Source organism: Panthera pardus, unplaced genomic scaffold, assembly GCF_024362965.1.
Source record: "Panthera pardus isolate Hobbes unplaced genomic scaffold, ASM2436296v1 HiC_scaffold_24, whole genome shotgun sequence".
Classification (NCBI taxonomy): Eukaryota; Metazoa; Chordata; class Mammalia; order Carnivora; family Felidae; genus Panthera; species Panthera pardus.
Genome location: NW_026526810.1, coordinates 13,591,767 through 13,605,037, shown reverse-complemented (window position 1 = coordinate 13,605,037; position 13,271 = coordinate 13,591,767). Strand labels below are relative to the sequence as shown.

Sequence of the window (13,271 nt, the reverse complement as noted above, 5' to 3'; positions counted from 1 at the left end):
GGGGCCACCCTGAGAAACAAAATCCAGGAGGGTACTGCCTTGGCATTGTCAGCCCCTCACTTGATGTGTTCAGGCTTCCAAACTTGATTTCTCTGGGCCTATTTGTCAAGTCAGCACAATGGCCTTATTTGATTTTTATGAGGCCTCTTGAAGACCTGTGACCAGAGGTGGCTGTTGCTGTCACAGAGCAGCTTATTTAGCAGGAATCTGGGATGGCTTCAGCGCTTTTAAAATCTAGTTAAAGCCAGGGTCTCTAAAACACTGTTTTATTGTCCAAGAAAATCACAGAGAGCCCTTCCACTAACAATAATCTAGAAAGAAACTTCCCCACCTCTAGCCCTTGAAGAAAGAGCAAGGTGCAGTGGTTAGGAAAGCAAATGCCAGTGGCAAGAAGCCTGCACCCCATCTGGCTCCCAGTTCTGGAACATTCTGGACACAATATCTGCGCCAACAACTGTCTATCTCCTGGGGTGGCAGGGAGCAGAGTTGATATGGATCTGAGTCTGCAGTGGATGTAAGGGGTGTGGAGCCCTTGCCCTGATGGTGACAATGATGATTTCAAATCCATAGGAGCCTCTTTCAGGATATGGGGGAGGCAGCTGGCTGAGGCTCTGCAAACAGTTTAGGTCCAGGGCCACACTGTGCAGGGCTGAGGACACCAATGAGCAAGTTGTTATCACTGCCTTCTGGAGTGCCATTAAGGGAGGGACAAAGCCACCACTATAAGGCAGGTTGGGAGGAGGACCAACTGGCCAGGGACACACTGGAGACAGAGGAAGTGTGTGTGCAGCCTGAAACCTGAGGGAGCAGAGGTGACAAGTGAGGTGGGGGCAGCTCCCACATGTCCTCAGTCTCTCCTCTCTCTGCAGGCCTTCCTCAGGTGGGCTCTTGCTCCTGCAGGGACTTCCAGGAGGGATAGTTCTCACATGCCCTCCTGGGGACATCCTTAGTCCCTTTCTTCACTGGGGTCTCTAATTTTGGGCAACAAGGCACCTCCAAGGGCTGCCCTGATTTTCTCACACTCTGTTCCCAATAGGAAATTAACCAAGAACCCCACCCAGATGAGCTGGGCTCTGGCGCACTGATCTCTCACTAATTCCAAATCACCGTCCGAAGGTCTCTCCTTAACCTCGAGTTTCTGCACATAACTCCCACTCTCCTTCAAAGTCAACTGGCCCCAGCCAGGCTGCTCAGATTCCTGGGGCTGCTGGCCCCTGTGTTCCTTTCTGCACAGCCCATGTGATGTACCAGGCACCAGAGGTGCAAAGATTAAAAATGGCATAAGTCTGTATTGCGAACCTCCTTCTAGAGGGAGATAGACCACAGATGCTTCCCAGTCCAGATGGGGCTGGGTGCTCAGGAGAGGGGCTGGCTGCAGCAAGGATGATAAGCCGAGAGGCTCTGGGACTTTGAGGGCAGCTTCGGGAAGTGAGCCAACCAGGTGAGGCTGAATGTGGAGGTGCGTGGGGGCTGGGATTGTGATGGGGGCTGAGAGCCCTGAGAGAGGTCACGTGGGATTCTGATGGTAATAGGAGAGGAGAGAGGGAGAAAGGCCCTTGGTTGGGAGGGGGAAGCCAGGAGGGAGCTTAGGGGCAGGGACATCTGGAAGGCCAGCCCCAGCAGGGCAGTTCGGGGAGATGTTTCTGGGGAGCCCCTGAGCAGCTTGGATGGATTGTGAGGGCAGAGGTTCACATGTGGGAACTGAAGGAGTGTTTATAAGGATGAGAGGCAAGGGGCCTGACGAGGTGCCCAGTACACATGGAGCTTGAACTGAATTGCACTGATCTGAGTAGTACCAGTTTGCCAGTGACGTGTCTAGGGCAGATTTTGGGAATGGGAAGGGTGGGCATGGGACTGAGGCAGGGGGTTGGCCCACATGCAGTTCCTGACCTCAGGCCCCTGCAGCACCTCCCATGGTCCTTCACACGTTCCAGGGGCTGGAGACGCATCCAGCTGACAAAACTGTCACGTGACAACCCCGAGGAAGCACAAGACTCCATGGAAGAATTTTTAGAAACATCTGCTGTTCAGGAAGAAAGACCACATTGCTGAACATGAGACTCAGAGATGTGTAATGTAATACATGGTGCCCGCTCCTGAGATGTGACAGCATGGCAATGGAGGGCACAGGGTTTTCAACCCAAAGCATTCAGATTGTGACCAATGCTAATCAGTTACTAAAAACATCGTGGGACTATGATCACAGGAGGCAAACAAAGAATGCCTCCCAACTCTGTATCAATAAGACCATGGGCAACTGGAGAAGACTAAGCACATCTCAGGAACTTTGAGAAAGGAGGTATGGGACAGAATGGTGCCCCCAGGGCTGCTGGTGCATTCTAGAACCTGCCAGGTCTGGGTCTGTTAGCCGATTCCACAGCCAGCCTTCACACTAGAGAAGCTGGTGTCTTTCCACCTGAGACCAAGCCAAGGCCCGAACTGTTGGAGCTGAAGGATTTATAGAACTGGACTTACAGAATCTATTTGTTTGGCTCCTCTGGTTTTAGCAGGGGGCACATAGTCCAGACCTGCATCTGGTTCCTGTCTCCATTTAAGAGACATTTCCAGAGATGGCCTTATGCTGTCTTCAGTGCCATTGTGCTGCTGGGTCTGCCCCCATGGTTGGCCATTGTGTCCTGCTGTGGGTGCAGTCAGGTGTTATAGGTCAGGTGCCTGAACTAGACTCTGGATGTGGGGTTGCTGCCCAGGAGAGCAGCTTGGGCATGGCGTAAGGTTGGAGGGATGTTGCTGTTTAGGGAAGTTTTCTATTCACCCTCCTTGGTCAGTCTCCCTCTCCATTGGCCCATACCATTTGCAGGTGGCCTCTGATTCTGCCTCTGAGATCTGTTTGCCCACTCTGATTTCCGATGCAGCCCCCTCACTACCCCCAACACTTCCCACCCAGTCTTGGGTCTCTTGCTTCCCCTCACACCAGCTCTTGGTGCCAGCTGAGAGACATCTGTTCCTTTCACTTCCACTGCCTCTGGGTCTGCTGGCTTTGACCATGATGCACTGTGATGCAGACTCACCTGCCCACGTGTCTTCTTCAAACAGGCTTAGGCCTGGACCATACCACACCCACGCCAGGTATCTCAGAGGTTTTTGGGTTCTTTTGACCACTGCTGCTGCTGTTTCCTTTGTTTCTAGTCATGAAAATAGAAGCTCTTCCTCACTGTGATCTATCCTCTGCTTTGTTCATTCATTCATTTATTCATTCATTCGGGCCCAAGTATGTAAAAATAGCACATTAGTCACTTTGAGAAATATGAATGTTAATCTTCAAGAGAGAAGGGATAATCTAGCCACCACCAGTCCTCAAAACCTGCTCCAGAAACCAGACCAATGGCAGGTCAGGGCTCTTTTTGCTGCATAGAATTTGCTAATTATGGGAGATGTTAGGAAGTGAAATTGCTGTCCAAGGTTTTTCTTGCCTAATATTTCATTAATATTTAATCTCCAGCCCTCTTTTAAATGCCAAGAAGAATGAAACATAATGAATTAACCCAAAGAATCCCAAGTCATCTACTCTATGGGCAGTTTGGCCTATATTCAGAAATCATGGCATGGTACTTTTTTCAGTATTTGTGGGAGGACTGTGCCACAGTCATAGTGATAAAGTACAAAAGAAAAGATGTTGGCATGCAGTGGCATATTATTAAGCCTGTAAAAGGAAGGAAATCCTGACACTTGCCACAATATGCATGCACCCCGAGGACACTACAGTTAGTGAAGTAAGCCAGTGCCAAAAAGACAAATCCTGTATGAGTCCACTTCTGTGGTGAGCACTGGGTTTGGTATGTAAGTGCTGAATCACTAAATTCTACTCCTGAAGCCAATTTTACCATACGTGTTAACTAACTAAAATTTAAATAAAAACTTGAAATAAAAGAAAGAAATGCCCTGGGAATGGGTTTCTAACATTGACTTAGTATTGGTCATTTTATTTCCTTTCAATTTATGGACCTTCGTTTTCTTTATTTTTCAGCTGTCAAGCTAGCTTTCTCAGAATGTGAGTGCAGGACTCTAGGCTGGGTATAGGAGAGGCCTCGGGTCTCCTGAGCAAATGCAGGAGCCTGCCATAAATCCAAGAGACTGTTCTTCTGCCTTGGAGGGCTGCTGCCATGAAACTCTGCTCACACAGGGCTTCTCATCTTTAAAGCAGAAGGATGGGAAAATGTGCCAATGTCTGCAGCAAACTTATAGACCCTATGGGAGAAGCAGCCATGATGGTGGCCAGCCACAGTTTTAGAAAGGGGTGGTTGTAGGTTTTCTCCTTTGATAATTGATCACAACCAAATGGAAGACTCCCTAGTTCCATAGCACACTCTGCTTTAAGAGGTAGATTTCCCTCCTTTCCCACAAATGAATCCAAGGGTGACATCCTGGTGCGTGAGGCAGGCAACCAGGAGAGAAGAACATCTGTGCCATCTGGATCGCCCACCTTCTTCCCTGGGCCCACCCTCCTTTCTCTTGGCTTTTGTGCCCAAGGAGAGGGTTAGTCCTGCACAAGCTGGCAGGTGACCTTCAGGTTATTCTTTCCACATTATTTTTATTTTTGTTTTTATTTATTTATTTTTTAAATGTTTTCAATGTTTATTTATTCTTGAGAGACAGAGACAGAGTGTGAGTCGGGGAGGGACAGAGAGATTGGGAGACACAGAATCAGAAGCAGGCTCCAGGGTCCGAGCTGTCAGCACATAGCCTGATGTGGGGCTTGAACTCACGAACTGTGATATCATGACCTGAGCTGAAGTTGGATGCTTAACCGACTGAGCCACCCAGGCGCCCCTCCACATTGTTTTCAGATTGTAGTGGTATACCCATGAAATAAAATATACTATTTTGACTATCTTAAATGTACAGTTTGGTGGCATTTAGTACAGCATTGTACAACCATCACTATTTAGCCCCAGAACATTTTCATCACCCTAAAAGGAGAGCCCATACTTACTAATCAGTCACTCCCCATCCTCCCCTCCCCCCAGCCCCTGCCAATACAAAGTCTGCTTTCTCTGTGTACAGATGTGCCTGTTTCTGGACATTTTCATCCGAATGGAATCATACAGTATGTGACCTTTTGTGTCTGGCTTCTTTCACTTAGCATAATATTTTCAGGGTTCACCTGTGTTATGGCACGCATCAGGACTTTGTTCCTTTTCATGGCTGAGTGATCTTCTGTTCAAGGGATATACCATACTTTATTTATCCACTCACCGGTTGATAGACATGTGGGTTGTTTCTGCCTTTTGACTGTTGTCATTAATTCTGCTGTGAGCATTTGGGTACAAGGCTTTGTGCAGATAGCTGTTCTCGCTCCTTTTTTGGGGTGCAATTCCTGGATCACATGGGTGGTGTTTAACTTTTTAAGGATTCACAAACTGTTTTTCACCATGGTGAGGATTTTATGTTTCTACCAGAAATGCCCTGGGTTCCCGGCTGCTCTCAAATGGCAGAGATTTAATAGCCCCCAAACCTTAATGGCTCAGCCCTTGGGCTCACCTCTTGAGCCCCTCAGGCCTGGTCACGCGGGAACCGCCCTTGTTTGCCCGTGTGTCTTCTCATTCTCTGGCTTGCAGAGGTACCCCAGGCACCACCTGCCCTTTATGAAGCTTCAGTGAAGAGAGTGAATGATAAAGTCAAAGACATGCCAGGTGGTCCTGTGGTCAGCGGTAGGGGATGTTTTAGCAGACCAGACACAGAGAACATGACCAGGCCCTGAGTGTGCAACGTAGGGCTCAGTGGAAATGGCAGCTCGTCAGCCTACCCCTAGGTAAGGCTGCCAGATTTAGTAAATAACAAGAGGATACCCAGTTAAGCTTGAACTTCAGACAAATGGTGAATAATTTTTTAGTATTGGTATGTTCCATGAAATATGGATGGGGCAGGGTGGAGGGAGTGTAAGGAGGGAACTCTCCTTCCCCGTCCCGTTCACAGGCCCAGCCAGGAGATGTTAAAAGATAGACCTACTGGCTGGTTTCCCTAATGGATCTTGTCATGATTCTTTTAAGCCACAGATTGGCTTTAGAAAGATATGATCACCCCCATGGGGATGACCATTATAAGAATAAATACTTCATCCAAGCTCTCATTCTCCTCCAGACAAATACCATGGGAGTGATCAGAATTGTAAGAGGAGCAGAAGAAGAACAATATTGTCATTTTTCTGAGCCACCTGAATGTCAGGGGACAGATAAAGGGGCTTGTGAAGTATGTTTAGTGTGCTAAGTCAGATCTTCAGTTGGACCATGGTGGCTTATGCTCTCAGCCCGGCCATGGAGCACCCAACATGCAGCAAATTCTGGCTGACCCCTGTTGAGTGGGGACAGAGGAACATCGGACCAGTAGGGGTGACTGATGCCTTTGGGAACAGGGAGCATGAAGTGCTGTCACCAGAGAAGGCTGTCACCTAATTTATTTTTGAGGGGGGAGGGGAGGGGCAGAGAGAGAGGGAGCCACAGAATCTGAAGCAGGCTCTAGGTTCTGAGCTGTCAGCATAGAGCCCGATGCAGGGCTTGAACTCACGAACCGTGAGATCATAACCTGAGCTGAAGTCAGAAGCTTAATTGACTGAGCCACCCAGGTAACCCCTGAGTTATTTGCAAGCCTGGAATTTCTCTGACAAGAAGTCCTGTGTAAGGGGAGATAGGACAGGTCAGTGGGAAGGTTGTGGCTTGCCTGGCTTTGAGCTGATGTTGTGTCCCTCCACGTGTCACTAACATGCTTGTCACTCAGGAGAATGCTTGTATTTGATTTTTATTACAGATGACGTGAGTGTGTGTGCACTTGTTTGCTATTGTTTCATCTCAAGTAATGTGGGTTATATTGCTTATTTTCCATTTAATCAAGCAGACAAAATCAGAATTGACACTTTTAAAAAATCCTAGCTTTAGTTTCACCAACTGGAGCCAAGATACTTATTAGAGCAATTTATTCAAATTAGTATACTTTTATTGCAGACAAATCATCTCTGCCCTGAGCAGCAGTCTCTGGTCCTGACATGTTAGGACCAGTCTGTGCCACAGGTCCGTGTTCTGTTCTCAGGACTCTGGGGAGGGTGTCCCACCACCTATGCCAGATTTCATTTAACTTGTCTCACTCACTATCTTCTCTCAGTGGATGGTTGATGTGGCTTCCAGCCCATGGCAGCGGGAATACTCCGCGGCAATTACTTGGCGAGGGACATGGCCCTCATGTCCCTGTTGGCTGGAAAGAACTGAGGTAACCCTGGCTGGCATCTTTTTTTGAGGTGTGGCTGGCTGCTGTACCTTGGGGAGTGCACAAAAGGATTTAAGTAGCATCTTCATCTAAGATGCTGGGAGCCCCAAATCCACCTGGGCCTCTATGATGTTAATTTCAGATGCTGCTCCCCATGCTGCCAAGCGCGCCCCCACCTTGCCCTCAAGATGGAAATTAGAGCACCAGATGGCCTCTCCCAAGCCCACCTCTCTGAAAACAACCCCAGCTGTTTATTATGAACTGTGGTTGTCATGGTGATGAGTGGAGAGAATGTTGACATGGAGGATAGGGTCGAGCCTATAGAAGCTTTGGGGAGAAGTTGCCTCTGTGAGTGGATCTGAGACCCTGTATTGCCTGTTGTCACCACATGCCGTGGCTCCGTGCCAGGTGTCCCATGGACAGGTGTAGGCAGCCAGCTTATGCCCACCTGGCCAAGCTGTAACCCTGTGGGGGCTGCATCTCCCAGAGGGGCACCTCTTCCATTTGCCAAAGGCACCCAGTATAAGACAAGACAAGCAGCAGTCTTTTCTTCACAATGGATTTGGCACTGGGACGAGAGACTGTCGCCCTACATCTGTGGCAGAAAACTTAGATTCCACCCCAAGCTGTAACATTTGTAGATGCGGTGTTATCTTAGTCCGTTTGGGCTGCTATCACAAAAACACCATAGACTGGGTGGCTTATAAACAACAGACATTTATTTCTCGCAGTTGTGGAAGCAGGAAGTCCAAGATCAAGGTGGCAGCAGATCTGGTGTCTGGTGAGGGGCCACTTCCTGGTTCATAGCCAGCGTCTTCCCACTGTGTCTGCACATGGTGGAAGAGGCGAGGGAGCTCTCTGGAGTCTCTTTTATAAGGACAGTGATCCTACTCATGAGGGTGGCATCCTTATGAGTTCGTCTAATCCTAATTATATCCCAAAGGCCCCATCTCCTTGGGGGTTAGGTTTCAATATATGAAATTGGTGGGGGCACAGACATTCAGTCTACAATAGGTGTGGTTGACCCATTTTCATTTGTCAGTGGTTGGTTTGTTTCTTTAGGGTTTTTGGAGATGACTAGTGTCCATTCAGCTCCTAGTATAGTAGTGCGGACCTTCAGGAAATGAAGTCAGTGAACTCAGCCTAGGGAAAGTCACCAGGTTAGAGACCTTACAAACAAGAGGGAAAACACAGATATGCTCTAAGTGGACCTTGAAATAGCCACGCATGAAAGACGACAGAAGGTTTTCTGGGAGCATGTCGCAAATTTGAGTTTTACTTTAAAGCGGATGGGAATAGTATTTCCAGTGAGAGTTCCCATTATCCCCTTTGGGAGATTTTGCCTGGCATACCTTGGCCACAGTGGGTGGTGTAGAGCCAGTAGGGCAGAGGGAAGACCTAAACTAGGAGTTTGGGAAACAAGCCTGGCTCCAGTAGGACCCTGGTGGCAGTGGTCCCCAAGCCAGGGTCAGCCCTACAAGAAGGGACACTGTCAGCTTGGCTTGGTCAGCATAGGGTCCACTCATCACAGCCCTCTCATCTAGGGAAGGATGGGTTCAGGTCCCAGAAGGAGGGCAGAGGAGCATGCCAGTGGTCCCAGGCAGGCCTGAGCCCCAGAGCCCCCCAACTTGCGGACATACTAGGGCAGCAGAGGGAGGCCAGCACCCATGTGCATGGTCTGATTGTTCACAGGGCTTGGGATAGAGACAGTGTTTTGGGCTTCCAGCCAAGGATGCAGGGACCTACCAGACATCTGACCCTCCCGGCCCCAGTTGCACCTCTGCATCCCCTCTATTCCAGGAAAGCCTCATTTCTTCCTGTAGCTTGAGTTCTGATTTCTCTCAGGATATGGCAACACCTTCCTTTTCCCCTTTGTGTGCAATCTTCCCCATGCTTAAAGCCCAGTCCCACTTTTTCCACCTCCCATCTGAACCATCCGTGTCCTCCTCACCTCCCAATGCCTCTGAAACGCGGTGGTGTTTTTAGTCACAGAGGGGATGCTCAGCTAGGAATCTTTGGTCTGCTTGGTGCCATCAGTGCCAGGATGGTGGGCCCATGTCTCTTGAGCTTTCTCTAACCCTCCCAGAGAGATTGAATGACATCAAAGAACACAGCAGTGACAATCTAGATAGAGAAGACTGACAACAGCCTCTTACTGTGCCACCTGGACCTGTGGGAACTAGCCATTAGTGCCAACACCTGGAGCCTCGGTCGTCTCAGCTGTAAACAAGGAGAGGGAATAATGTCAGTTATAAATAACTTTATAAATAAAGTGAAAATAAATTTATAAATAAACACAAGTGTAGTGTATATTTATAATATAAATATAAACTTATTTCCTTATAACTTATTAATGTCATTGTTATCATCATCCTCATCCTTATATTGTTACTGCTTGATACTTTATTTCTAGAAAGTTCTGAAACTTCACATGATGGCTTACTAACACCTCCTTTGGGATTTGGACAGTGATTTTAGTGCTGTGGATCTGGCCTTTATCTTCTGGATGGTACAAGGCACTAAATAGAGATACCTAAACTTTAAATTTTGTTAATTGAAGTAAAAGAAATTTTGGTTTGATGTCCTCTTTAAGAGAATACCTGTGACTTGTCCTTGGGGCATTTTGTTTTTTCTAGTAGTAGATTGACCCATTTGCATTAACTAAAGAATTTAGATCCTAGAGTTTAGAATTTGCATTAAACTAATAATTTATATTTTTTAGAAATATGGTGTCAACTCTTGGACACTGTTGTTGGGAATGCAAAATGGTACAGTTGCTATGGAAAAAAGTATGGTGGTTCATCAAAAATTAAAAATAAAATTATAGTGTAATCCTGCAATTCCATGGAAGGGTATATACCCAAAGAATTGAAAGCAGGAACTTTAAGAGATATTTGTACCCGTGTTCAGAGCAGTGTTATTCACAGTAGCCCAAAGGAGGAAGCAACCCAAGTGTCCACTGACAGATGAATGGATAAATAAAATGTAATATATACAAACAGTGAAATATTATTCAGCCTCAAAAAGGCAGGAAATTATGACACATGTTACAACATAGATGAACCTTGAGGACATTATGCTGAGTGAAATAAGCCAGTCACAAAAAGACAAATCCTGTAAGATTCCACTTATATGAGGTACCTAGAGTAGTTAAATTGATAGAGATGACCAGTGACTGGAGTGAGACAGTAATGGGAAATTAATGTTTAATGCATACATAATTTCAGTTGTGCAAGATGAAAAGAATTCTGGAGATGGATGGTGGTGATAGTTGCACAATGTTAATGTACTTCATGACTCTGAACTACACAGTTAAAAGTGGCAAATTTTATGTATGTTTTACCACAATTAAAAAATGATAATAAAATTAGAAAATTGGATTCAAAACATGAAGATGACACAAACAAGTGGAAAGATATATCATGCTCATAGAATGATAATTCATATTTTTAAAATGCCCATCCTACACAAGGAAGTCTACAGATTCAGCACAATCCCTATCAAAATACCAATAACATTTTTCATAGAACTAGAACAGATAATCATAAAATTTGTAAGTAAACACAAAGACCCCAAATAGCCAAAGCAATCTTGAGGAAGAAGAACAAATCTGAAGGTGTCACAATCCCAGGTTTCAAGATACACTACAAAGCAGTAGTAATCAAAACAGTATGGTACTGGCACAAAAATAGACATAGTGATCAATGAAACACAATAGAGTCCAGAAATAAATCCATGCTTACATGGTCAAGTAATCTACGACGTGGAAGCCAAGAATATATGATTGAGAGAAAATCTCTTCAGTAATGGTGCTGGGAAAACTAGACCACTTTCTTATACCACACACAAAAATAAACTCAAAATGAATTAAAAGACCTGAATGTGAGATCTGAAACCAAAAAAATCCTAGAAGAGAACACAGGCAGTAACTTCTCTTTGACATTGGTCATAGCAACATTTTTTCTAGCTATGTCTCCTGAGGCAAGGGCAACAAAAGCAAAAATAAATGATTGGGACTATACCAAACTAAAAAGCTTTTGCGCAGCGAAGGAAGACACCAACAAAGCAAAGAGACAACCTACGTAATGGGAGAAGATATTTGCAAATGATATATCCAATAAGAAGTTAATATCCAAAATATATTAAAAACTTATGCAACTCAACACCAAAAAAACAGATTAAAAAATGGGCAGAAGACATGAACAGACATTTTTCCAAAGATGACCTACAGATGGCCAACAGACACATGAAAAGATGTTCAACATCACTTATCATCAAGGAAATGCAAATCAAAAGCACAATGAGATATCACCTTATACGTGCCAGAATGGCTAGAATCAAAAAAACAAGAAATAAGCATTGGTGAGGATGTGGAAAAAAAGGAATTCTTGTGCACTCTTGGTGGGAATGTAAATTGGTGCAACCACTGTGGAAAACAATATGGAGGTTCCTCAAAAAATTAAAAATAGAACTACCATACAATTCAGTAATTCCATTGCTGGGTCTTTACCCAAAGAAAACAAAAACACTAATTTGAAAAGATACGTACATCCCATGTTTATTACAGCATTATTTACAATAGCCAAGATATGGAAGTAACCCAAGTATCCATCAAGAGATAAATGGATAAAGAAGGTGTGGTATATGTATGCAATGAAATATTGCTCAACCATAAAATGAATGAGATCTTGCCATTTACAACAACATGGATGGACCTAGAGAGTATTATTCTAAGTGAAATAAGCCAGACAGACAAATACCATATGGTTTCACTTATATGTGGAATCTAAAAGAACAAATGAGCAAACAAAAAACAGAAATAGGCTTATAAATACAGGGAACAAACTTGTGGTTTTGAGAGTAATGAGGAGGGGGAAATGGGCAAAATAAATTAAGAGGATTAAAGGGTACAAACATCCAGTTATCACAGAGATGAAAAGTACAGCATAGGAATATAGTCAATAATATTGTAATAAAGGTGACAGATGGTAAAAAAAGAGAAAATATGATTCAAAAACATTTTATAAATATAAAAGAATACATGCTAATTGCAGAAGAGTTTAAATTATGTCCATATGTGCACACACACACATACATGTACACACACATGCCTACCTACGCATTTCCCAAAATTGTATCATACTGTATCTTGGTGTATTTCTCTAATGTGTAAAAGCACCATCTCATCTTTCGCTTCCCGGTTTCCAGGTTTGCAATGGCTTGGAGCAGCCAAGGAAGCAGCAGCGTTCTGATCTCAATGGACCCGTGGACAATAACAACATCCCAGAGGTGATTTTCTCTAAGGATAAGAGTTGTGGCTTAGGATTCTGATGTTGGACCTGCATACCCCATCATGGTCTTCTCGGCCTCTCCATGATGTTCTCATCCCACCCAGTGCCTGGGAAGGTGGGGGGTTCAAGTCAAACAAAGTTGGGTGTCTCTGTAGGAGGAGGAAGGAAAGGTTCTTTCCTGTTCAGGCTCATACCACTGTGTGTTCATGTGTTGCTAATGGTATATTTGTTGGCGGGGGGGTGGGGGATCATTTGTGCTCCCTGGTTTGACAGAAACTCACTATACTCCACTATCAGACAGTTATGTTCTAAGCCAGCGTTACTCAACTGTGGCACCATTGACATTTGGACCAGAACATTCTTTGTTGTGAAGGGCTGTCCTTTTCACTGTAGGATGGTTAGAAGTATCTCTGGCTTCTACCCACTATATGCCAGTAGCTCACACCCCCCTCCCCAAGCTGTGACAACCAAAAATGTCTACAGACATTGCCAAATGTCCCCTTGGAGACAAAAATCATCCCAGTTGAGAGCCACTGTTCTAAACCAACAACATGATTTTGAAGAACAATCCTGTATAAACAAACACTGCCTTGATGGAGGTTATTAAAATGAGGCCTTAATAAATAATTTATTTCCCTTTTCTGTAGAACATAGTTTGGATGGGATTTTCCAGCTTTGGTGAAATAACTCTGGCCACCCCATAGAGTGGTGTCCAATCTCCTTTATCTTACTTTTAAAGACAAGCTCTGGTAATTCTCATGCCTA

The 13,271-nt window shown here is 45.1% G+C and overlaps 1 protein-coding gene across 6 annotated transcripts in view; it reads left to right on the top strand.

The window, feature by feature from the left end:
• APBA2 (amyloid beta precursor protein binding family A member 2) overlaps window positions 1-13,271 on the top strand; it is a 267,756-nt gene that overhangs the window by 208,906 nt on the left and 45,579 nt on the right. For all 6 annotated transcript variants that reach the window (XM_053888783.1, XM_053888784.1, XM_053888785.1 and 3 more), the window contains one exon: window positions 12,424-12,504. In XM_053888783.1, coding sequence (XP_053744758.1) covers window positions 12,424-12,504 — 81 coding nt within the window. The remainder of the gene's footprint in view (window positions 1-12,423; window positions 12,505-13,271) is intronic.